Source organism: Notechis scutatus, chromosome 3 (genome assembly GCF_049901735.1).
Source record: "Notechis scutatus isolate UNSWTSFEM ecotype Mainland chromosome 3, rNotScu1.2, whole genome shotgun sequence".
NCBI classification, from domain to species: Eukaryota; Metazoa; Chordata; class Lepidosauria; order Squamata; family Elapidae; genus Notechis; species Notechis scutatus.
Window position 1 is genome coordinate 43,848,548 of NC_142011.1, and position 26,460 is coordinate 43,875,007.

The 26,460-nt window shown below is 36.3% G+C and overlaps 1 protein-coding gene across 1 annotated transcript in view; it reads left to right on the forward strand.

Moving 5' to 3' along the window:
• The first annotated feature begins 1,191 nt into the window (after window positions 1–1,191).
• Window positions 1,192–26,460, forward strand: part of CD34 (CD34 molecule) — a 39,172-nt gene continuing 13,903 nt past the window's right edge. The window contains exons 1-4 of the mRNA XM_026675199.2: window positions 1,192–2,334; window positions 19,184–19,324; window positions 22,889–23,136; window positions 25,049–25,132. Of these exons, the coding sequence (XP_026530984.2) occupies window positions 2,256–2,334; window positions 19,184–19,324; window positions 22,889–23,136; window positions 25,049–25,132 (552 nt within the window). The 5' untranslated portion in view covers window positions 1,192–2,255. The remainder of the gene's footprint in view (window positions 2,335–19,183; window positions 19,325–22,888; window positions 23,137–25,048; window positions 25,133–26,460) is intronic.

Here is a 26,460-nt window from a genome sequence, read left to right on the forward strand (position 1 = left end):
CCTTCTCTCTGTAATAAGGAAGTATATATTTCAGATATAAATAATTAGTAAAAGAATTTTATTTTTGCAAAATATGTTCTCAATGTAAGGAAGGTGTGTGCAGCTGACCATTACAATTTTCAAAAATCAGCCATTTTATCATAAATATAGTACCTAAATTTTAATCAAGCAGGTGAGATTTTGGTGGAACTTTTGTTTAATAAAAATACATCTATCTGCCTACATCTATCTATCTATCTATCTTCTATCTATCATCTGTAATCTTTTTATTCTTTTTATTCTTGCCCATCTGTAACTTCCTCTTAAGAAAAACATGGCTATAATTAAAAAAAAAAGTTTTAAAATGTAATAGCTGATTTTTTGGCATAGTTTCTTGAAATATTATGATTTTTTATTCTTCGGTTCTTCTTCAATATCAATTAAAAGACTATGGAACACTGCAACATTTGTACACTACATCCCTTTTCAATAATATTCATTTTCAAAACTTTCTGGAGTCGAAACAAACTCAGAAACTATGTATTATGTTATAGTCACTGCTTAAGTATTTACTGCTGAGAATAAGGCTCAATTGGAGTTTAAAAGCAAGGAGAAAAGAAAAGGGAGTACATTGTATATTTTGAACATGTTGTGGTTGGGTGAATATATAAAAGAATTCAACGAACATAAAACTGCTTATTGTAGTATATGTAACTTGTTGTAAGTCTTGTCTGTGGTTGGCCCAGTTTACAAAAATATATTTATTGTGACCCTCTCCCTTCCCAGATTGGGCCTCAGTTCCTCAAGAAATAATGGAATCCCATCTAGACCTGGCATATCATTCAAATTTTGAATTCTGTCCTGTCCAAAATTCAGATCAAGCTTGCTTTTAAAATGTGTAATTCTGACTTGCAGGAAAAGAAAAGCATAACTGGGCATCACTTTGGTAACAAAATCCACTGAAAAAGAAGTTGCACATTCTCTTTTGAGAGAGGCCATCCATCAGACAACCAGTTGATCTATTATAAGATGTCTTCTTTGTGTGGGTGTATTGGAGCCTGATCTGACATTCAATGGGAATAGTATCAAAACAGTGATTCCTTAATGTGACTCTCAGTAAATAGAAAAAAGCAGAAATAGCCACTATTATGGCAAACTAGCCCAGCCGCAGATTGGTCTGTTCCCATTTCACTCCGCTACTATATTAATTTCACTGTAAGATGCACAAAAATAGATATCAGACCACTGATGAAATCCTGTAGCAGTAGGAATAAAGAAATGAAATATATATTTAAAAATGTGATAGCTGGAAGGATTCTATCCTGCAGAATTGTAGAAAATGATAGGGAATGTCTGATAAAAGACTGCTCTTGCCTGCCATGGTAAGATTTTATGAACAAGTAAGACTCTCTAAGATCATAGTTTTGTGAGAATGCCAATATGATGTGGAAATTCTGAATGTGAGCCTCACTGTCTGCCCTTGCAATAGATAATACAGGACTTTAGTGCCCAATTGATAGCACATTTCCTAGATCAATGCATGCCAATAGTCCAGTAAAAATGTAATCATTATCTAAATATACTTTGTGCATAGCATTAAGAAACTTAAAAAAAAACTGCATGCAAATTACTATGCCAGAGGTTTTCAGAAAATAGTTAGTTAAATGTTTTAAGTGCCCTTTCTCACATTTAATATAGTTTATGAAGATTTTTAAGAATCTTCTGTTCAATAAGATACCTGCCCCAGTAAGGCTCCCTCCACTCGCTTTATAACATTTTGTTCTCAAATCCTTCAATTTCTAGCTAAAGTTCTCTCCTGGATTGGCTCGAAGCTGATCAATTTTAAATTAACTGCCTTTCAGCAGTTAGTTGTTGATTTGTTTTTGTTTCAATATTGCCACTAATCAAAATTATTTCTGTAGAAGAAATGTGGTTTTAAAGCTTATGTTCTGTCCATAATAAAAGCAAGGAGTTTCCAGGAAAGTGTTAACTGATGTGCTATTGTAGGGTGAGGGGAAGTTTAACAATGATGTTGACAGACTCTTCTGAACTATATAAAGCTATGAGATCAGACTTCACAAAACTCCACCTCACAATCTTGAGCCACAAGCACATCTTTTAGGAGGGAATCCTATCCTACAATGAACTGATCTCAAAAAGCTTTAGTTAATAGGAAGAAACTCTGAAGCCTTCAGAACACAGCAGAGAAACTAAATCTGAGGGGAGCTCTGAGAATCATTCAGTTGTTAGTCCTAGACACTGCTTCTGTACTGGGAATGATGCTAGTGTGGAGTTTTATGATCCTGAAAGAGAGGCAACTCCTCTGGGCAACCTTCTATGTTTTGTGCCTGTTGGGTGAGTATTTGAAAAGAAAGTACAACCTATGAAACTCTTATGCACAAAAGTGAAAGAATGGAATTATGAGTCTGTTTGCCATAGTTTATGAAATATTAATAGAAGTATGTACTTTTAATGTAATGTCAGTCCGTTTGAGGTTCAAATGGCAGATAAAAGTAGCAAAAGATTGCAGTATGGAATCTTCCAAATTGGTGATTTATAGACAGAAATCATTACAGATGAGTAGTTTCCCTTTGTGAGGAAATGCTATACCAAAGCATACAAACAATAGATGCAGGTGTTCATTGCTTTGCAACTGTATGATCTTTTCCACATGTCATCAAGAATGCTTAGTTATCCTAGTATGTATTTTTATCATTTTTATCATTTATTCTTAACCCAAAGTACCTAACTAAAACCCAAAATACTGTTACATTTTTTTTAAAAAAATTCTATGCTTGTAATCCTCAAATGTCTATGCTATATAGTGTATTGTTTTAATATCTTAGAGGAGTGTATTCATTTAAGCTTGCTCTTTAAAATGTATACTTCCCTACTGTCCAATGTTTAGTTTCAAAAACAGTTGTCAATTCCATTGCAAATGCATTATCTTTCTGTAAATGCTTAAAAATACAGCAGGATAAAAAATTTTGGTGTGTGTGTGTGTGTGTTCGTGTGCACCCTTGTGTACACAAGGCTTTCAGTCAGTGTTCTTCCTGATGGCCACCTGGACAAGTCCCTGAAGTTTTAGTGGCAAGCTTTTATTGGCTAAGAATGAGTGACCCAAGATACTTAGTTGGTTTTGTGTCCGCAGTGTGACTAGAAAATGTTTTTTTTTTATTTGAACATGTCATGTACTGCAAATATCCAGACTCTTTAAATAAATATTTTTAGTGAAAAGCATGCATTAATACAATCAAAACCAATACTAATACAATACTAAGTAGCAAAAGTAGCAAACAGTACTAAGTAGCAAAAGTAGCAAAAAGAAAAACAGAGTTTATCAGATGAATATATTCACCAGTTAATACTGCATTTTACAATTTGCAGACCATGTGTGAGAATATTTTGCCATTCAAAAAGTTCTTCCATTCTGAGCAATGGGAAGTTGGCGATGTGCCATTGCATTGTCTTTTTTAGTTTTTTTTTATAGTTAATAAAGCTCATCTGCAAGTGAACATGTTGTCATGATGATAATCACATAACTACTCTTAGTTAGATGAAAGTGGCCCACAGCTGATTGGTTCATAGACCAACTGAAATGTTCTGTCCAAAAAGAAAAGTAGTCAACTTATTTTATTTTTCTTTTAGCATATCATTAGATGCTACATCCTATTAGATGGTATACAATTCTTTTTCTGAATGTTTTATATCCATTTCACTGTGAAGCACTCCCCAAAGGATCCTCAATTGCTCTCAGTTGACATGTTTGATTCTGTTTGCTTCTCCAAATGCCTAGAAATATGTATTAGACACCTGCTGGGAACCTGCACATTGTCGACATTCCCTAATAACCAACCATCTGGAGACAAGTGCCTATTATTAGATATGATAGAATGCATTCTATATTGGTAGATGTTATCTATCATATAAAGAATTTACAAACTCATCCTGCAGTGGTAGACATACTGTACAAATGAAATTCTTTATAAAAAAAATTCCAGCTGTGCATTGCTATGTTAGTGGATGCAGATAATTAGCCTCTTAGTCAATATTCATAACATATTGGGGATGGTAAGGACAATATCTGGTCTGTAAATAACCTTGGAACAAGTAGACTGTATTATTTTGAGCCATCCAACTTTGTGCCCTTATTTGAAACTGTAAAAACCTGATCATGTTTGCGAAGAATGGGAAACCTGAATGTGACATTCAAATAATAGCTTGAATGCTTTTTTAGTATCACATATGAAAACTGCCTCATAATTAACTCTTAGATAATCACGGTAATCATGGTCTCTGTGCGTGTGTCTGTGTGTGATTCTATTTCTTTATTCTAAGCAGTATCTTCAAGTACTTTATTAGCAGTTTTGAAAGTTCTCATATTACTGGAAGAGCAACTTCCCAGTTGTCTAAGTCCAAGTTTCAATCCATAGAGAGGGCCTTGACCAGAAATTAGAAAAACATGGAATTGGTTTTGCAAATATGGAGCCAATATGCAGGAAAATGACTATATGGATGTATATTTTAATCTGTCTCATAATTTTTATTCATGTTCTACTAAAAGATTGGGATGCATCTTGAAAAATGTATCCAAGGTCATTGGCTATGTGTAACTGAGCATTGAGTTGAGTCCAAGAGAGGAAAGGCTTTCAAAAAGTGGCGGTGACTGTTTACCATTTCGGAGATGCATGATGAGTTTTGGTTTTGGAATTTGTTTATACTTGGCAATCATTTTAAGGAGATTATTGTGCACTTGTGGATTCTTGAATTATTTCCCACTATCTTTATAATACTATTCTCTCTCTCTCTCTCCCTCTCTCTCTCTTTCTCTCTCTGTCACAGTAAATTCAGTACTTTACTAGAGTTTGGAGTAAACCAAATCTCATCAATGCATGCCAAGAATGTGGCAAAAAGCAAAATAAGTAATTGTCTAGAAGACTTCATTTAAATTGTCATGGTACTATTCCTTGGAGTTTACTACAACCTTAAGATCCTTATTTCTTAAGAAAAAGCAGAAAAGAACGATCTCTAAGCAAAAGGAAAAATCCAGAGGGTAATTTCTCAGAAATATTTGGTTGTATCCATCTTTACTTTTTCTTTTTTAAATAAATGTCTATTCATACTGAAAAACCTGGATGATTTAAATGCACAGATGTACAAATAACAGATAGCACCTGGAATGTGGGAACACATTTTATTTTGATAATCTTACAGAATCCATAATCAAGAAGAGTTAAACAGTTAAACAGTTAAAGAGACCTGACCTGCTGAAGCAACTTTAGATAGGAAACATGATTTAATTTACATGTGGCTGAAAAGATAAACATTTATTTGTACAACAGTCCCATTTAATGTTTCGTTTCAACTTTCCCTTATCAGCTTTCAGACTCAATTTTCTTGACCATGGTCACACTGACAATTTGCTGGGTTAAATCTAAAGGACAGAAGAGAATTGTGCACTTTTACATTTTGCACTGGGAACTGTTCCCCAATTTTTTAAAATAAAAAATATTTAATAAAAAAATTATTCTTTATTTATTTGCTTGTTTTGATCATCTAACCAGACAGATATTTATTATTGCATATTTTTCTTTTACCTTGTTTTCCACAGCAAACAGAAAAACCTTGATAGTTTTTAAATGTTTCTTCATAGAAAGTAGATGACTTATATCTTGGGATTTATTTAGTCATTTGTTTCTCCTGCTTCCTTGCTTTTTTATCAAGTCATCAAATGATACTTTGCTTTGTATCTACAAAGATCTAGGAGACTACTACTGTAAAAAATTAAGATTATCACTTCACACTGGTGAAGTACATTGCTGAGAATTACATCTATATGAGTACATAGCCTCCCTTTTCATCAAGAGTGCATATACTGTGAAAGCAATTGAAGCTGTTATTGGAAACTGTGATGCTGTATATAACATATTGCTAAAAGATCATATTGATATATGTATATTTCTTTAATAGTTACTTCACATATGATATGTTAACTTTCTATTTTTTTTTTCATTTGTATTGTAAAAATCTAAAGGAGGAAACCAAATATATGCATCCAATGTATTATCTTTTATTTTTGCCATGGAACTAAAAGTGCCTATAATCCATATAATCACTACCTAGAAATTAATACATTTGCAAAATATTGCATTCAATAAGTATTTTAATATAACAAACAAATCTTCTTATACGGTAATAATGGTAACAAAAAAAAAGAAAAGAAAACTGTGAGCATAGAATGTTGTAAAATAGTATCACAGACAAAAACACCAGTTTTTGAAGATTCAACTGAACTTCATGGTACAAATTGACAGTGCCAATTATTATGTTTGGGGAATGAGAATATTGCACTGAGAGCAAGTATTGTTAATTAAATTATTTGGAAAATGATATTATTGAAGATGATTATTTACAGGGAATTGTGATATTCTTATGAGATTATCTTGGGCCTCAAAAATAATACTTAACATAAATTACAAATAAAAAGGTATTTCACAAAGTTTTCAAGAGGACTAATAGAATGGGAATAATCTGAAATCTCCAGAGATTATACTATAGCAATGTTAAATTTAATTTTAACACTTTTATGTTCATTTTGTTTCCAATATATACAACCTGCATTGGTGTAGAAACTTGGAAAAGGCTATACCATTATAATAGGAATTATATCTAGTTTAATTCAAATCTTAATGACATTTTAAAATCAAATTACTTGAGCTGAACTGAAATAGAATGTTAAGCAATAATATCCTAATATTATATGATCAATTGTGGTGTGAGGTTTTTAAAATTGGTTTCTGAAGTTGGAAAAATGACAAAACTCAGATGTTCATATCATATACAATCCATTTAAAAAAATAAAACATTGATGTTGCAGGCACTTTAGCAATTGCATTTGGGTAGAATCGATGAGCAAGAAGTTGGCTTAACCAGGTGTTGTAATATTTTAAGTTGTCAACTTCTCTTCTCACATTCTCCTCAGTCTTTTCTTTGTGTCATTCGTGAGTGTAAAGCCCACACCCATATCCTGTCTAGGGCCTTGTGGAAAAGGAAAAAGCATCTGGAGGAGGGAATGGGTAGGATTTTATCAGATACTTCCAGAGGGAAGGGGACTCCACCCTTCTGAATCCCTGCCACATGGCTGCAGAAGAGCAAAACTAAAGATTCATGACTAATGTTGCTCAGAATGTCCAAAGGTGGTACTTATTATAATTATTGGCAGAATAAATCACAAATAATAAAATCTTGGCTTATCCAGTTTGATTTTACATGTGCTCCAGCAAATGAAATTCTGAACCTCATTTTTAGTCACATAGCAGTGTGATATTAATTTTGGCAGTCTGAGGCTAAGTGCTAACTTTTATGCTTCACATTTACCTTCAATCTGAACTATTTGAGCCTCGGTGGCTCAGTGGTTAGAGTACAATATTGCAAACTACTTCTGCTGCAATTTGGCAGATCGAATCCTACCATGCTCAAGGTTTACTCAGACCTTCATCCTTCCAAGGTGGGTAAAATGAGGACCCAAATTGTTGGGGGCAATATGCTAACTCTGTAAACAGCTTAGAGAGGGCTGTAAAGCACTATAATGCGATATATAAATCTAAGTGCTATTGCTATTGCTAAGTGCTAAGAATCATTAGAATTCTCAGTTATAATCAGTTGGTCAAATAAGAGGATATACAGTTATAGAACATAATTTGTAGAACAAGGCTATCAAACTCCCAGCCAGTGGACCAGGTGCATCACGTGCTGGCCATACCCACACCCGGTTTAGCAAAGAGGGAAAAAGTCTCAATAGGTCACATGACACTGTCATGATGACGTAAGTTTGACATCCCTGTTGTAGAGCATAACGGACACAGAGGCCATTCTTACATTGCTTTAAAATTTTGCAAGAGCATTGCCTGGAAGGCATGAAAATGCATACTGAGGATTTCCATGCTAATGGAAATTTACAGAAAATCCAGCCATTGTTGTAGTGATGTATTACTAATAAAGACAGGTTTTAGATTGCTACAGCTAGAGCTCAGTGGTATTATAAATTGCTAGTATGGAAGATTTCACACTGAAATAATATAAGACTTGTATGTTGTAGACAATTGTTTTTGAGCAAACACCTATACACAACAAGATTTAACAATTGACTCCAGAGTTTTTGGACTTTCTCAAAGACAAACAGATATACAAACATGTACACATGTACATGCATATAGAATTTCCTACATGTATATATTCTATTAGGTCTAATTCTATTTCCCAAGACTATATGGTTGCATCAGATAGTAAGCTGTACTTAAGGTGGGCATATGGAGGCAAGGAGGATTTACAACTCTGCTTAACTCATTGGCTTGCTCGCACATAGTTTGAACATGCAAAGCAAAAGCAAGGTTACAATGTAATTTATTCCATTTAACAGCTTTTACAATACAATAAACAATAGTGTATACTTATTCCACTCTATTCCTAGGAAGATGTACATCTTGTAATTATTTCATCAAAGATATATCTATCACAGTCACAAAATGATTCACTAAAAAACGGGTATGGGTGGTTTAAAGAAACATAGATCTTCCTTAAAAAGAGAAAAGGGTCATTTTGCAATTCATCATTTTTCTCTTTTACTTGCTTTTTCTTAAAATGCAGCTCTAACAAACATATGTAGTTTGATATAATTCTGTTAAGTGTTCCATTTTCAGAACAGAAAAAAAGGCAAATGCACAACACAGCTTCCTCTGCATTTAATATAGCCAGTGTCCTCTACATATAATACACATGACTGATTTGAAGCATTCACCTAAGCAAGGGCAAACAAATTTTCAGGTTCCAAAGCTAGGTATGAAGAAATCAGTTATAGTTCAAAAAGCCATGGCAAGTAAAGACAGATTTTTCATCTGGTTTATTTATTTCCTTCCTTAGAAGAAGTTTTATGTTGTAAATAGCTGTTGCAAAGGATCAAGACAAATGCTGCAGGTGTGATGATTCTATAGCCACACTCAAAAGAATAGAACCAAATTGAAATATAGTGGTTAATACACTAGATGCAACAAACCCAAAGTTCATGGATTCAAATTCATCCAGGCAAAGGAATGTTGCATCTGAATCTGATACTCTGGTGGAGTGGTTGAGGAACACACAGAATTACACAGAATGTTTCTGACTATTGTGGAATCTCCATCAAATTGAAAACTCTGATTGAGAATGAAGAAGACTTCTGAAGGCTTGATGTTTTTTGTCCTTTGTAAGGCAAATTCTACAATGGCCAGAGCAGAGATTGGCTGCCCCTAGATAAAATAAAAAAGAGGGGGGTGTAATTATATTAGAGCAAGGATTTTGATGCTAAAATAGGATTTCTAAGTTGAGACTTGAATGTAAATACAATATTTTGCCTCATACTTCCTGGACTTCCTCTTTAACTGACAACCTCTTCCTTTCCTCAATAATTATAATACCCCTATGGTTTCTCTTGCCCCTTTTAAGAAAAGCAGAGAAAAATCCTTCTTGACATATAGATTGATGAAAGATTAACATGTTTTTCACCCGCCTTAGTTACTCTTCATAAGGTTGTCTTTAAAGGTAAAATGTTTATAGTAATCACATTTATTACAGTTATGGTTAAGGTTATAGGAAGCATTTTTATATTGCTTTTATATTTTTTTAAGTAACTCAAGGTGGTGAACATAGTAAATAATATTCCTTTTTTTCCTCACTACAACAATCCTGTGAGGTGGATTGGGCTAAGTAAGAAGATTGCCCAAAGTCATCCAACCAGCCTTCAAGCCTAAGGTGGGACAGAATTCAGTTTCCTGATTTCTAGCCTAGTGCCTTAACCGGTTTATTTCTGTTTGTAGAAATTTGATATTAAATTAAATTAAGTTCATCTTATGGAGTAATTCAGATTCTCAAACAATAAGTTTTTATTTTCAAGGATCCATGGAATTCTAACCATTAAGGAATTATTTGCAGTACAATATAGGTTCTAAGTTTTCATTTTGCCACATGTCTGCATATTTGAATAATGTATACTACGTTGAATTCTGGCTACAAAGCTGATTTGTTCTTTCCATGATATCACCCATCTGAGAAGGTTTACAAAGAACCAAACCTTTAAGAGTTAGCAGATAGTTCATGCTCTCCCCTAGAGAACTATTCTTCATGTGTCTTCTCTGGAGCGGAAACATAAACAGAATAGATGAGCAAGGAGCTGGCAAAGGAGTTGCTTCAAACAGTATTCTCCTGGGAGAGAGCACTGCACAGGAAAGAGGGAAAAAAAATCCCTCTGGAAGAATGGTTGACATCAGAACTTCCTGAAGTCTGCTATCTTGATGTCATTTGATTTTTTTTAGGGAAGTATGATGGATAGGTGAGACTGAATATGATCCAAAGTCTAGATACATTTCTAATATTTTTTTATGTTTTAGGTGGCATAATTATAGACTTACTCAAGGATGTATTTTCATAGCTTTGGTGCCATAACAGAAAAGACTCTTTTTCACACTCTACCTCTAAAGGTTGTAGGGCATATAATCTATTGCCATCTATATTCAGTGATTCAGGCTCTTCACTTACAAGTGACTCAATGGAACTTGAGTAGATATTCTTTTAGATGAGTAGGCTTAATTTTCCCATTTATTTTGTTCAACAGCTTGGGTGCTGCTAATAGTGATGAACCTGATTTTTTTTTTTTTTTGCATGAGTTTATGACTGTTGTGGGTGTGGAAATTCTTGTATTTGTGGTTGCTGTAATCTATATTCAGGGCTTTCCTGTGGGAGGCACAGGGACAGAATGTTTATTTGAGCATATTATATACATACAGTGAGAGAGCTTGCTCATGTTAATCTATTATTCTTCATTGTTTTTGTCCATAGAAGCTTTATATAAACCAAAGTGTTTGTGGGAATCTGAAGTACTAAAATAACCATTAGTGTTATATTTTAACTGGTTCATTTTGCTGCCTTGAAAGATATTGATCCATCATTTGAAATACTGAATTATACCCAAATGTGAGACCCAATTTAATTGCTCCCATCCTATTGAAAAGGCATTGCTGTTCTCAATCTCCTCTGAAATAATAATCATATAATTGAGGCCATTGAAGCATCTGAGCACTATATTTCATGCCACAATCACACATAAACTACATGTGGGTCATGTAATTCAAAATTATCTGCCGCAGTTCTTCAAATATTCTTTTAAACTAAAGGGATATCATATGCTCTAGTGAATTCAGTTCAGCGGAATTATTGTTTGGTGCTCAAATAAGTCCCTACAATTATTTTATCCTTATAGAAAGAGTATAGACTATGTTTCTCAGGATTTTATTTCAAATCCCATTTTGTGTCTCAAATGTGATCATATATTATGAGATTGGCATTAGTAAGACTGAATCCAATGCCTCAATACACATTTTTATATACTGTATACAACTCTTTTTTTCCTACTAGGCCTAACTAGGCCTACTACCTGGATCCTTTCTAATACATTTGTTTCCTTTTGAGCCATGGTGATACTTTAAAAACTGGAAATTCTAGGTTTTTTTATTAACTCAAATATACATGTAACCTTGAACAAATAGGGGCAATCAGAGCAATGCCTCAAGGACAATGATATTCATTTCAAATAGACCTGATGTCCCTCTTTAAAGAAGCATAACCAGATAACTTAAGAGTTCTCAAACTAGGTAGGGCCTTAACCCTGGCTTGGTTCAACACACTTTCATTAATAGTCTTGGAAGGGAAACACAAAGGCATCCATTTAAATTACCCATGTGGAGTCGCCAAACGTATGCTGTGAGCTGCTATTCCTGGTTACCCTGAACAGTGTTATCTAAAACTTTTGCTTTCAGATTCAATGGATTCCATTTTGTCAAGATTTTGACAACTTATATATAAGATATATAGCAATTTGTCTGATTGATCTGTTTAACTAACTGATTAATCAATATCAGTTTTATGTATATAAAGTGTTTTATGTATATAAAGTGTTTTATGAATTGGTTATTGCAATAAAGATTCTCCTCTTCCTCATCCTGTAAACAAGTTCAACAGAAAATACTTTTCCTACTATGTAAGAAAAAATAGATAAGATACTAGCTCTTTGTTACATTAGATGTAAATGTATAGCCCTTGTTTTAGCTGCTACTGAGTTTTCTCTGCAGTTAAAGTCTTGTGCTTCAAGCAAACTTATTTGCATTTGAATTACCAATAAAAGCTATTTTAAAGACTTTTTTCTGATTAGTTTAGAATTATTTTATATTTAAGATAAACAGAATTTCCATGATACTATTTTAAGTCTCAGCCTAAACATTATGTGGAGTTGCAGTTCAAGTCCCAATTTGACACCACTAAAAACTATGGCATTTTGATCATGCATTCACTTCTTGAATAATGATTTTTATTTTGAAATGTATCTTTTAAGTTTATCCTTCCATGTCACCTGTAAAGGGTTAAAATGTAGTAGTGCAATTCCTATTTTCTTGGGTTCACAAACTATAAGATTTAACCCAAGGCTTTCATCTGCAGTTTACTAGCAAAAGTAGCCTGAATGTTCAGTGAACTGAAGGATAATGTGCTCCTCTAGGTGAGATGCCCAATGTAGATTTATGCTGATCTAGAGCCACAAGTATGCTAGCTTACTTCATGGCACAAACTGTCCATTTTCAGAGCCTTACTATCTCTAGATGAAGTCATTGTTTCCTAAAGAAACATGGCAATGGTTTTTGGATATTTTTGCTGGAAGAAAGCCTTCTGAGAAAGGATAACTACTCTTTTGAGTAAGTTTATTTGTTGTTAAATAAGTCACCATGTCTTGTATTATTTTAAAGGGTGCAACCAGATGAAATAGTATGAGATCCATTGCTGGATCACTCTGTTTTCGACAAATGCAGCTATGACTGAACCTGAGTCAGATTAGAGCACTATACATCAGAAGAGCTTTAGACTTTTCCTGTTGAGGCTTTCCCCAATTTTATTTCATTCTCACTGACAAGCACAAACTTATTTTGTCAAAAATAGAATGGAAACATTTGATTCTGTAAACAGAAGACATAAAGAGAATAAGCTTCCTTTTTAAGTGCTATGGTCCTAATTTAACTAGAGGGCCCACAACTGTTTTTTAAACAAAGGAACTGAGATCTTGGAGTTCTTTCCTATCACCTCACAGATGTGCGAACACGCCACTAATGACACCTCTCAATTTTATTATAATATTGAACACAAAGCACTGCACTCTTGTTCCCTCTTATGTGACAGCATCACCTCAATGTTGCTGAATGGGTCAGAATGTTCTGCATTTTCACTCTCGTGGTTGAAGCACTGCTACGACTTGTTTGATTTACAGCTATTACTAAACCTCAGCTTAAACATGTGAGGATCCAGCGTTTAGGCTTACCCCTCTAGAAAAAGACAAGTTCCCCTTTCCAGGACATTTCTTTTCTTGCCTTAAAAAGCCAGGCAAGCATGCATACCCAGGAGGCAGACAAAAATGATCAAATTTATATACATTCCCAATTTAGCACCTTTATTTAAGCAGATAAGGGGTCAGGAATATTTAAAGCAGTTTAAAATGAAATTTAACCACAAAGTTTACTATTCAAAATTTAGGGGACTTACCTACTTAAATTCATTAGGAACCTTAACCTCACAGAACAATTCCTTTGATTTCTATAACATAACTAATCATTAGTCATTTCCACACTCTTGAAAATGCAGGTTTCTAGTGGGTGGGAAGAAGGAAAATTCCATCACATGGATAATCTGATATCCTGTCTTCAAGGCAATTCCTACAATACTTGTTTATTATAAGTGACAGAAAAATCCTGTGGGTTCATGCAGATTTGAGAATGCCTGAACACATTCTTTGTCTTCAGGTATAGTCTATCAAACAGAGAGGGGAGTCAGAATCTGCTCCAATGTGCTAGTTTCATTTTATCTGTTTCTTTCTAGTTTCTCTTTGTGACAGAGACAGAACAAATATTGTTACTGAAGAGTGAGAGAGGGATCATGATTACAAAGTATTAAAACAATGGAAAAACATAGGTATTTTGTTTTGTTTTTCATAAGTGATGATTATGTGCTGTTAGGTCATTTTTTACTCTTATCATCCATGTAAATATATTTTCTCCATGACAATCTATCCCTAACTTGGTCTTTCAGATCTTCTAATGATGCACTCATCACCACTGTAACACAGTCCATCCACCTTGTTACTGGTCATCCTCTTTTCTTTCCTTCCACTTTCCCAATATTAGAGCCTTTTCTAGAGAGCTAGGTCTTTGCATAATGTGTCTGAAGTGTGTCTGAGCCTAGTCACTTGAACTCAAGGAAGAATTTTGTTGTGATTTATTTGATTATTCACTGGCTTGTTTTCTTAGCTGTCCATGGTATTCTCAGCAGTCTTTTCAACACTAAAGTTCAAAGGTGTCAATACTCTACCTATCATGCTTTTTTCCAAATTTCATTTGCATAGGGTGTCGTAGGGAATACCACAGTTTGCATAATTCTTATCTTTGTAGGTGTAGATACATACCTTTGAATGTTCTCTGAGGCTTTCATGGCTTCTCAATCAAGTGCTAGTCTTTGGCATATTTTTTGACTTTTTGTCCCTTTACTGTAGATGATTGATCCTAAAAGGCAGAAGTTAACTATTAGCATTTTAATTTTATTCATGTTATATTTTATAGTATACACTATCTTCAGAGGTGGGATGCTACCGGTTCTGCCTGGCTCTATAGAACCGGTAGCTCTGAAGAGCAGCAGACCCAGAACCAGTTCTGTGTCTGCTGCTGTTTGACCCACCTGCCTGCCCGGGCTGTTGCCTGACCTTTATTTCTTGCTTTTTCAACTGCAGCTGCTTTGCGCGGCACAGCTGAAGTTGAAAAAGCAGTAAAAAAGCGGTTTTTCAAACACTGCACATCCGCGCGCAGCGCTTATCAGCTGTCCGGGCAGCACAGCTGAAGTTGTAGTACACGTGCACGCAAAACGTAATCACCGAACCGGTTGTAACACCGATTGAATCCCACCCCTGGACTATCTTCTATTTTATTTTAAGTCGCCATCAAAAAGCAGGATTATAAATTTAATACTAAATCAAATGAAGACTATAAATCTAATTTTTTTCCAGTATGTAAGTAGGTTATATTAAGAAGATTTATAATGTCTGTAAATTCAGCAGTTCAAATATAAATCAAGCACTTAGTGAATGTGTATACAAATGAGCATGCAACTGTGACATGTCTACAATTTGGATACAAATACATGCATGTTAGTTCTTTTGCAAACTGGAATTTGTATACAAATAACCTTTCATGCAGTGAATACGAAATAATGTCTGGCTAACACTATGGTGAACTTGCATCGTTAATACACACATCCTGAGCTATGTTATATGAGACATCAATTACTCTGTTTCAGGCATTTGGCTCTAAACATTCGTTCTAGATTAATTTTAAGATAATCCAGAATTCTTGGCAATGGAAACATATCCTTTTGCACAACAGAATGTTCTTTTAATAAGGCTGATGGATATAAATATACACCTTGCCCAAACACTGGAAAATAATTGATTTCTTGTTCTGCTTTTAGCCTTTTGACCTATAGAAAAAAATACTATAATTAAATTCCTCTAAAACATACTTTCAAACAATTTTAAAAGAACTTAGAGAAGTATGGGTCATGGAAGAAGCACAGGAAAAATTGTCTGCTTTCAGAAACAATAATAGTATACTAATGTAATAGTATAAATTACATTAGGTATCTGCAATATTTTCACAAAAGGGAACAAACAAAGCTGTTGTGGAATGTGGGTTATAAAAATGAAGATTTAAAACTTGTTCTCCTGTTATCTGAGTTTCAAGTCTGTTTTGACTTTTAAAGAAAAAAATATAACCACTATAGTTTGAAAATCTGAAATTGTAGTATTTGTTGTTAGAATCAACTAAATTAAAAAAAAAGTTTTTGAAAGATTGAGTGCATTTAACCTAAAATGGCAAAATAATTAGGAATAAATATTTTAAGGTATCAGTGTTTTATTACTGGAATTATAAATGGAAATATTTTCTTAAATATTACTTAAAGAATTACAAAGAATTAGGTTAAAGATAGCTGTCCAGATGTTGATAAATTCCACTTTCTATGAGTTACTGCCAGCACAGTTTAAAGTAAAAAGGGCTGTAAAGTTGCAATCCAGCACTACTGTGGATAATTCAGAACAATTTTCCAGACAAAAACAACATCAATTACTAAAAACATCTGTATACAAATGCATGTATTGTGATATGAAATACTTATTCTAATACAAAACTTTCTTGCAAAAAAATGGAGAGGGTTGTGTGTGTGTGTGTGTGTGTGTGTGTGCGCATGCTAATTCAGTTACATCTTTATTCTTTATTTCTCTAATTTCCTTTGTGTCCTGCATCAAAAATTCCTTAAACTAGCTATCTTTCATTCTACCAGCATTTTTTGTTCAATCCTACCTTTAAAGCTTTCCCATCTGGTTTCTGCCACTATCATCCTCTGAATGGCCCTTACAAAAAGTATTTTCAATGCCCCACTTCCCAATCCAACTGTCCTCACTCCTTCATCTCTATAAGATCTGTTCAGCCTTTGATATTGTTAGTTATTCTCTTCTGTTTGATTTCCCATTTATCCAAATTCTTCAAAGTTGTCTTCATGATTTGGTTCCCAGTTGGTTCTCTTCAAGTTAAGCTCTATCTCATCAAACTCTCACTATTTTCAAGATGACATGTATTTTCTGTCTTTGATTTTTTTTCCCCTCTCAGGTCTCTGTACTTGGCGTTTGATATGGTTTCTGTCTGTCTATATTAATTTTGTCACTGGTAGGACAACCTAAGATTTTCAGATGTGTATTGATAGCATTTGATCATGTATATATATATGTATATATGATCTGTACTGATTGCATTGTACTTGTATGTATGATCAGTACTGGTTGCATTCCAGATATAACTGGGGGGAAGCGAGCAAGGTTAGGATAAAACCATCTAATTTAATTTAACTTGAATTACTTACAATGAACACAATTACTACCCCAAGATGAAATAATTCACCTCTTCTTTCATATAAGGAATTGCATATAGGCAGCATACCTCTATGGCTTGGGAAATCACAAAGAGCCGTAACATTTTACCCCTGCATTAGTTGTGATACTGTAATTTTCAATGCAATGTGTCCCCAAGTCGTTATTATCAAGCACTGCTTTCATTGTTGCTCTGGTGCCTAGGCAAGAAACTGTCTGCCTGCCCTTTCCTCTTGATCTTCCACAGAGAGGAAGGGGTCAAGCTATTTTCTAAAGTGTCTGTAGGCCAGACAAGGAATAATGGATGGAAACTGAACAAGGAGAGAGTTAACCTGGAAATAAGGAGAAACTTTCTGACAGTGAGAACAATCAACCAATGGAACAGCTTGCCCTCGGAAGTTGTGGGAGCGCCATCACTTGAGATTTTCAAGAAGAGATTAGACTGCTATTTGTCAGAAATGGTGTAGGGTCTCCTGCTTGGGTGGGGGGTTGGACTAGATGACCTATAAGGTCCCTTCCAATTCTGATTATCTGTTATCTTCCATTCCCAAATTGTTCAACTGCAATGGACAAAAATGTACATGTGATTAATTTTCTCATAATACCTTTCTACGTGTATATATTACATGCTTGTGGCTTTGAAATACATGATGTCTCCTGCTGAAATGTGGATATATTTGTTCCTTATAGTCTAGCAAGAGAAATATATCATATGTTGGAAAATATAATAGTGCTCCAATTGCAATCCCCACTTTTAAATCATTTTTTCTGCTCACTGTATGACACATAGGTTCACTGCTGCAGAAGGAGATCTGCCAAGATTTTAGGTTTCAAGGGTTATACTTCAGGGGTACAGGAAACTGTTCCATGGAATATAGTTGCTTATCTGCTTTTCTATTCTGTCACATCCCTTCCTGTAAATTTTAATCATCCAAAGAGCTTCTGCTCTACCCTTTCATCTTTTGTATTCTAGAAGAAGCTGGCCTGGATTAGATACTCCTATAACTGCCTCCCTGAATGCCTTCTTGTGTTGATTCCATCCCTTAAATTCCCTCCCTGAAATTCACATTTTCTTTCTTTTTTTTTTTTCAGAATAAATTTAACCTAAGCCAACATACAAGCAATTGAACTAATAGCCTGTCTTTCCCAGATTGATCTCTCTCCCCTTCCTGTTCCCCCAGCGCTTTCCTGTTTATTTTAAATTGTGAATTCCTACAGGGATCTGTTAACCTTCCACTTTGTAAATTCCGTGTATTGGGATGGAATTCTATCTATATACCACTGTACTGAAATTCTCATTATCATGACCTTTAACTGGGTGCAACAGAACATGATAGGCAACAATTTTTGAACCAAAGTACCTTAAATAGACTAACTTACAGAATAATCTGGGACCCATTATTCTGGAAGGATTGAAACTGGAAAAGTTGTGGTTGCTTCAGTGCTAATGGATGCTGTTGTCTGTTTTGCTTCTGCTACAGTCATGTGAACTTCCTTTTCAATGTTCCATGATAGCTTCCCAGGAAGGAGAGAGGAACAAAAAAAGAAGGAACTCACATATATCCTTCTCAATCCATTCCACCACCACTCACAAGCTCCCCTGATCTCTGCCACTTGTCCACAAACTTTTCCTGAACTGCACTGCCACCATATGCCTTTTCCAACCCATGTAGGACCTCTTGCACATCTCCAGACTCCATGAAGAAGGAAGGAAGATTTCTGAAACTCTCTGCCTGCTTTCCACAAGGAAACACAATGGGGAAACCAGCAGGAAGTCAGAAGTTGCTTCCGCTCCCACTGTTTTTGTCTACAAATGATCATTCTGCTTCTCTGTTTAAGTAAGGAAATACCTCTGAAATGATGACCCAATGGGGCATAGGTTGTCCAGTAAATAATAATTAACAATGAATCTGCCTCAATTTCTGTTGTGTTGTTGTATAAAAGAAAAACAAGCAACATCAATTTGTTGAGAAGTGGTGACCATTCTTGCAAATATGCATTTTTTTATTTGCATCAAGTAAACTTTCTTCCATGAACAATAAAGAAAGGGATTCCATATTTTTGTTGTTGTTGCAGCATTTCTACTTTGAGCCTCATCAAAGAGTCTTCTACAATGTCAAATTGTACTGGATAACTATAAATATTTTACATTTCCTTTTTCCTTTTTAGAAAATCGAGTCTCTGGTGAGGAAACTAATTCAAGTAGTATTTCTCCAAAAACTACCATTGCTGAGAAGTTGACAACAGTCATTACTCCTAGTCCTGCTTCTAGTATTACCTCTTTAAGCTCCACTGTAACATCACTAAAAGGTAAATTGGCTTCAACATTTCTATGGAATTAGTTTGACTCATTTAATCATTTATGATAAAAACATAACTTTCTCAAAGTGTTGCCATTTCTGTTTTCCCATCTTTTCTCATTCTGCTAATATTCTGACCTGGAAAAAAAGGAAATATTGAAATGTAATTTTAATTGAATAATTATTAGTACAATTTCCCAATTTTTCAAGAAACTCTTCAGTTTTTAAATATATTTTATCAGAAATGGAATTTTATAAGTATCATTTTACCTCTAGACATCAATTTATCACTTCCCCTCCTCTACTTCCAGGCTATTACTGTGTTTCTCACAAAATAAGGCTGGGCCTTTTTTTTTTTTTTTTTGACCCCTGAAAAAACGGCTAGGCCGTCTTTTCGGGGGTGACTTAATTCCCCCCTTGCATCCTCAGGCGGGCAGGCGGCGATGGCTTGGATGTTGACCTCAGTGTTGGTGGGGCACTTCGTATCAGAAGACCTTCCGCCACCGTTGCTTTCCCTTCTCCCCATGCTGCCGCGGCATTTAGAGTAATGCCACAGCATTTGGCACAGCCACGCGTGGCCAGCCAGGGCTCCTCCCTGCAACCGGAGCCTGGCAGAGACACTCAGCTTCAGGCGCTCCTGTCACCGCCTTCCCTTCGCCTTCAAAGGCAAAGCCAATTCTTTTAAAAACGATGCCCTACTACTGGTACGACAAAGCCTCCCCTGCCTAAGAGGGCAGCCCAACCCCACGTGGGGAGGCGAATCTCCCAGGGCTGCAGCGCAGGATCGGCCCACCCCAAGAGAAGCGCCCAGCCGCCATCCATGCTTGGTGCCGGGCAGAGCGCAAAGAGCTTCGCCTGGGCCGCCCAGCGCAGCTGACAGGCTGGTCCTCCTGCCCGGTGGCAGAACTCTCGCCAAGGCAGCAAGTGCCTCCCCGCCAGGCCCTCCGCTCCTCCTGCCAGGGCCACACCAGAGCCAGGCAGGCTGGGCAGAGCCGGGAAAGTGAGCCGTGGGTGTGCGCCCGCCTGCCAAGCGAAATAGCCGGGCCAACCTGAGCTTCGCTTCCTTCCCAAGTCCCTCCAGCCCGAAGGGACCACTGGGAGAGGCCGCCCGAGGCAGTGATAGTGCCCACCCATCCATGGACAGGGAGGCAAGGCGACGGCCTGCACTACATCCTCCTCCCCACCGAGTGAGTGCCTCTGCCTGATGCCCATGCCACTGCAGTGTTTGGAGCTGCCGGCACATTTGGAGATGCGTGGGGACGGGGACAGGCTGGGCAAGGGGTGGAAAGGATAGGTGGCTTCAGGCTCTCTCCACCGGACCCACCGGCCAGGGAAGCAGCACTGCCATTGCCTCGCCTCCCTGTCCGCGGATGGGTGGGCACTATCACTGCCTCAGGCAGCATCTCCTGGTGGCCCCTTCAGGTTTGGGCTGGACGGACTTGGAAAGGAAGCCAAGCTCGGGTTGGCCTGGCTCTTTCACTTGGCAGGCAGGCACATACCCGCAGCTTGCTTTCTCAGCTCTGCCCAACACGCACGGCTCTGGCATGGCCCTGGCGGGATAAGCACTCACTGCCTTGGCTCCGCCACCGGGCAGGAGGGCCCACCTGTCAGCTGTACTGGGCACCCTAGGCGAAGCTCTTTGTACTCTGCCCGGCGCCAGGCAGGGGTGGCAGCTGGGTGCTTCTCCTGGGGTGAGCCGATCCTGCGCTACGGCCCCGGAAGATTCGCCTCCCCACATGGGGTTGGGCTGCTCTCTCAGGCAGGGGAGGCTTTGTCATACCAGTAGTAAGGCATCGTTTTTAAAAGAATTGGCTTTGCCTTCGAAGGCAAAGGGAAGGTGGTAAAAGGAGCACCTGAAGCCAAGTTTCTCCGCCGGGCTCCGTTTGCGCGTGGCTGTGCCAAATGCTGCAGCATTACTCTGCAGCATGGGGAGAAGGGAAAGCAACTGTGGCGGAAGGTCTCCCAATACGAAGTGCCCCACCAACGCCAAAGTCAACGCAGGAAGCACCATATCCGGGTATGCAACAAAAGTACTTCCTAACAACAACCCCCCCCCATTCCCCCCCATTTTGCATGCTTAATATAGGCCTTAATTTGGGGGGAGAGGTTTAATTTGATTTTATGCCTATAAAACATGTTGGGACTTCCTATTGGGGGAGGCCGTATTGTTGGAGAAACACGGTATTTTAAATCAAACTTTTAGCTGGTGCTAAAATACTTTGCTTATTATGCAAATGTATTGTTAAACATTTGAAATGTTCAGATCAGATTTTACTATCATAGATCAGTTCAAAATAAATTCAAAATTAAGATAAACAACTCCTAAATAGTGAGTCGTGAACAGCAGAATTCACAATTATGAAGCCTAAATGTGAGTAACAATTAAAAAATAGAATAAAACTAACAATAAACAATCATTTTGTCTGGAACAATAGATATTTACAATATGATTATTAATAGAGTATAGCTAATACTGCAGTTAACAGGACAATATTTAGCTATGTTCAGTAAGACAAAGTTCAACTGATCAGATAGCAAAAGGTGAAGAGAAAAGGAGAGATTAAGACATTAATCTAAAAATAGGGATAATAGCTCCTGACGTGAAATAACATAGTGAACAATACAATACTACGCAATACAACATGTCTCAATATCTGTATTGCTCCTGTGCCAGAGGGACATAGTCTTTACTCAAATGGAATGTCCTCATATGTCCCCTCAGTGAAAGCTATTGGGAAGGCATTAAATCTAGCCAAAGATAAACATCTCCTAAATATAGAGACTAGTATTTGATTAAGTGTTAAGATATTTAAAATTTAATAAGTGGAGCAACAAAGGGTTGGACAATGAGTAAAAACAGAGTTATAGCTAATTGGTTAAAGAGAGCTTAATTGGTTGCTGTGAGAGTAAAGGAGGAGTTTCCTTATTTCCCGCTTTTTTTCTCTGTGTGCTCTCTGTGGTTTATCTCATGATGTTCCTGCTGTGTTGGTTTACCTAACAATGCCCCTGTTTGCCTATTTTATTTAATGTAAGTATATTTATTTATATAAAAATGCTTGTTTGTGTTAGCATCTCTGACTCCATTTGGACACCAGGTGCACAATTCCCTGACATTAAGATATTGTGATAATTAGAATGGTTGAGAAAAATTACTCAAATATATATTTAGTTATGGCTGACTGATTCATCTGAAACTCCAGATCAAAATGTGCTATTTGAGATCATTAAGTGCACACTCATAGCCCATCAATTTACACAAAAATGTGAAAGCACAGCTGCCAGTTCTTTAGATGGTATGGGTCTTCATACGCATCAAGTTCTTTCCAAGAAGCTGGAATGTTGCCACATATCAGCATAGTATATGTGCAGATCTAAGTAATGTGGCTTTTTGTAATTGATAGATGGAAATCTTGTATCTTTATCCATTTCTCCCTCATCTTTTGTAGAAATTGATCATGTAATCATTTGAAGAAAGAAATTGATCATGAATTATTATTATTATTGTTAGTCAGCCAAATGTTTAGACTGGATTTGGCATTTTTATCTACCAATCAAGTCTTTTATTTCTTTCCAGAGACATCAAGCAATGGTACAAAGCCAGAGACATTTGCCAGCATACCCACAACAAACGTAACTTCACCAAATACAACAGCTAAGTCGTTTACTACACAGTGGAATGCAATATTGACTACTAACAATGAGACAACAACAACTCAAAGTTTAAGTTCAACACCACTTCTAACACATGAACCTACTAAGCCAACAAAATATAATTCTACCATTTCTCTTATTACAGCCACAACTAAGAACAACAGTGAGATGGTAAGATTGTGAAAATTTAGGAAAATAGGAAACATTAATTATATTTGTATTATAGTTATAAAAAAGAGGAAATATTAATCTCCTTTATTGGGACCATTATTTTAAATCAATGATTGGTGTATTAATCAGTCTCATCGACATGGTATTTCAGATACTTTTGCAAAGGTGCCAGCTTATATTCTTCAGCTTCCTGGATGATTCCCATAGGTGCTCATTTATTTCTTTGAATCTCATCTAGGCTTTTTCTTATTTCATTTTATTGGGGAAGAGAATAGATGTGTTTACATAACTTTTTTCCTCAGCAAAGGAAGCTCCAACAGCAGGTTGGCAAACTGCCCAGAGAACAAATGTGAAGGGAAGAGAGAACATAAATTTGCAACTCCCAGCCTGTGGTCTTCTCTGATGCGCTTTCCCACATTCAGGTTTTTTTATAGCATTTGACATTCAGACACTGTAGTGTTCTACATGTAACTACTGTTTTGCTACTGTTTTGTGTTCAGAAGATGTAAATTGTCACACAATCTCATTTTGCTATATGAAAATGTATCTGAGTACAGGTAAAAAATAATTCAATGCAATAAAAATTGTTATTGTATAAACATTGGCCTTAGTCTGAATTTACATTGACTCTGTCCTCAGTATTGGAATTACAAAGCCAAATATTCCTAAAACAAAAGAAACGGATGCTAAAGTAACATATTCCTTGATACTGACCCTTCTTTCATATATCTGATATTTGATTGCCTTTTGAGGAAGTTTACTTATGATTTCAAGTCGATAACATTTACGTTCAGCAGATTTGTTTGGTTTGACACCTCCATTTCAGGTTACCCTGAATATCAATTGTCTTTTCAGCCATGTAATGCTATTTGTCTGATGGAAGCATATAAGTTTTTGAATTATGTCTCCTTTCAGAAAATGGTTGAAAGTTTTCTACATTAGAACCATGAGAATATTTGTGCTTTATCAGGATGCAGCAGGACTTCCTTGTTTTTTCTTTGAAGACGTTTCACTTCTCATCCAAGAAGCTACTTCAGCTCTGACAGGGTAGTGGGAAATGGGAGGAAAAACAAGGAAGTCCATTCCCCACTAACCTGCCAGAGGTGAAGAAGCTTCAAGGATGAGAATCTTCAAAGGAAAAACAAGGAAATCCAGTTGCCTCCTGAAAAAGCACCTTTGGGACAACCATGACCTGGATGACTGAGAATCTCTACAGAATTTCCTAAGATAATTATCTCTTGCGTATGTCTGCCAATCTGAACTTTGTAATTATCTTCACAGGTATGGCTCAGTGTGTCCCCATCACATAAGGTGAACTAGTATTTCAGAAATAGTCTTCTTGATGTTGGTGTCTCTATTATAGAATAGTCTTCTCAGGGATAGTGGCCTAACACCTTCTTTGTGGTCATGTTTACCCCAAGTTGCTGGTTTGCCTGCTTAATACAACTGTTTGTTTAAAATCACATGTAAGCATAAAAGTATCTTTTTAGTCATTTCTTTTATACTTTGGGATTTACTTTTTCCACAAGAAAAAAATATTTGTGCTTTTTTCTGTCACATTTTAGCAATATTGTTTATTCTTTGTTCTTGAATTATTCAATAAGCACATATCAATAAAGGAGAATATTTGTAGTTCAGGGTTGAAATTAGTGGTCCTTGGTGCTCTCTGAACTTAACTGTTTTCTTGCAGATGTTTCATTACCCAAACTAAGTAACATCATCAGACTAGTACTGATGATGTTACATAATTTGGGTGATAAATTACAATCAAGCTCAGAAAGCACCAAGGACCTTTCAAGCATATATTAATTAATTGGTGATTTCATGGAAATACAATTAGCAAACAAAATAGACAAATGACACCAGACAAAGGGAAATACAATGATACATTCTTTCATCCTTTCTTTTTTAGTTCAGCGTCTCATGTATGAAAATCAAGCAGCTGCCTCCTGCCACTGAAGTGGTATGCTTGGAACTCGATGAAGTCCAATCTTGTGTAAGTAGACAGGAAGGAGAAAATGGCAAGAGAGGCATTTGTTATAATGGAGGTTTTGCTTTGCTTTAAGATAAAAAATTGAGGGAGGGGGGGATTTCTTGGTGCAGAAGATCCAACATTGAAAAGTAAAAAGTGATGGTTATCCTCCACCCATCTTTAAAACAATCGGTGTTATTTGTTTCTATTCAGTGCAAAATTGCATGTATTTCAAATGTTCATCGTGACCCATTTGGTTCTAGATTTTGACAATGCTTTGTCCCTAAAACTTCATGCATTCCATTTGTTAAGTTTATAAGTTGTCCAACGAACTCCACCCAGCATCATATTTACACACCAGGCACTTTTTCCGCTACAGCATCCATAGTTGTAGGAACAGCATAAAGCTTCTCTGTGTGTATAAGAGGGAAGGAGAAAGAGAGTAATGGCTCATTTGAGCCCAACAGATGAAAAGCATAGATATCTGGACAAAGGGAAAGGAGGGTAAGTGCTGAAATGAGCACTGTGAGATTGTGAAACAATCCATCCATTGCATACTTCTGTGTGACATTGTGAAGCAAGTATTTATTTTTTTGCATGGTGATGTTAGGATGCCAATTTCTTAATTTTGGCATCATTGTGGTTAGTTCTTAGCATCTATCCTAGAGGCTAGACTGAGGTAAGAATTCATGGCATCCTGTTTTTATAACAAGGAAAGTTAAGCTGAATTGGAGGGGAGATTGTAAAGATTTATGAAACTGATTAGACATTGACTAAAAAGTTTTAAATCCAGTTGGTTGAGAAAAGTTTTGAGTTCAAGCAGCAGAATGGTGGGATAAAGCAAGAGTTCCAGAAATGGAGAATGGCCTCTCTGCAAGTCCCACAAAATTTCTGTCTTGCAAATCTTGAAATGAAAGTTTTGCCATTTGGGCTGTACTATAGCTAAGCCAGTAAACAATTAGATTGAGCATTGCACTGCAGAGGCAGATATAATGCCAACATCCCATGTCGAAATATCCAATAATGCCAGTTATTGAAAGTTTGTGCTAAAGTAATAGTTAGAAAGATCTGATATGTGCTAGAATGTATGAAAATTATTTAAGATGAAAGCCTTTCAAAAATTATGTTTACCATCTGCTAACTTAAACTCCTATAGTAGTTCACTTTTGTAGCATAGGCGCCACCTAGTGGGGTGATATTTAAGCAAAAAAACACATATGTGTGTTAATAATTTATTTAGAATTGTGATATAAAAATGCAGGTTAGCTACCCTTTAGTTCCATTCTTTGACACACCATATTGGGGATCTTTATTAGAGAAACTTTATCAGATTGATCATGATTGTTATTTGA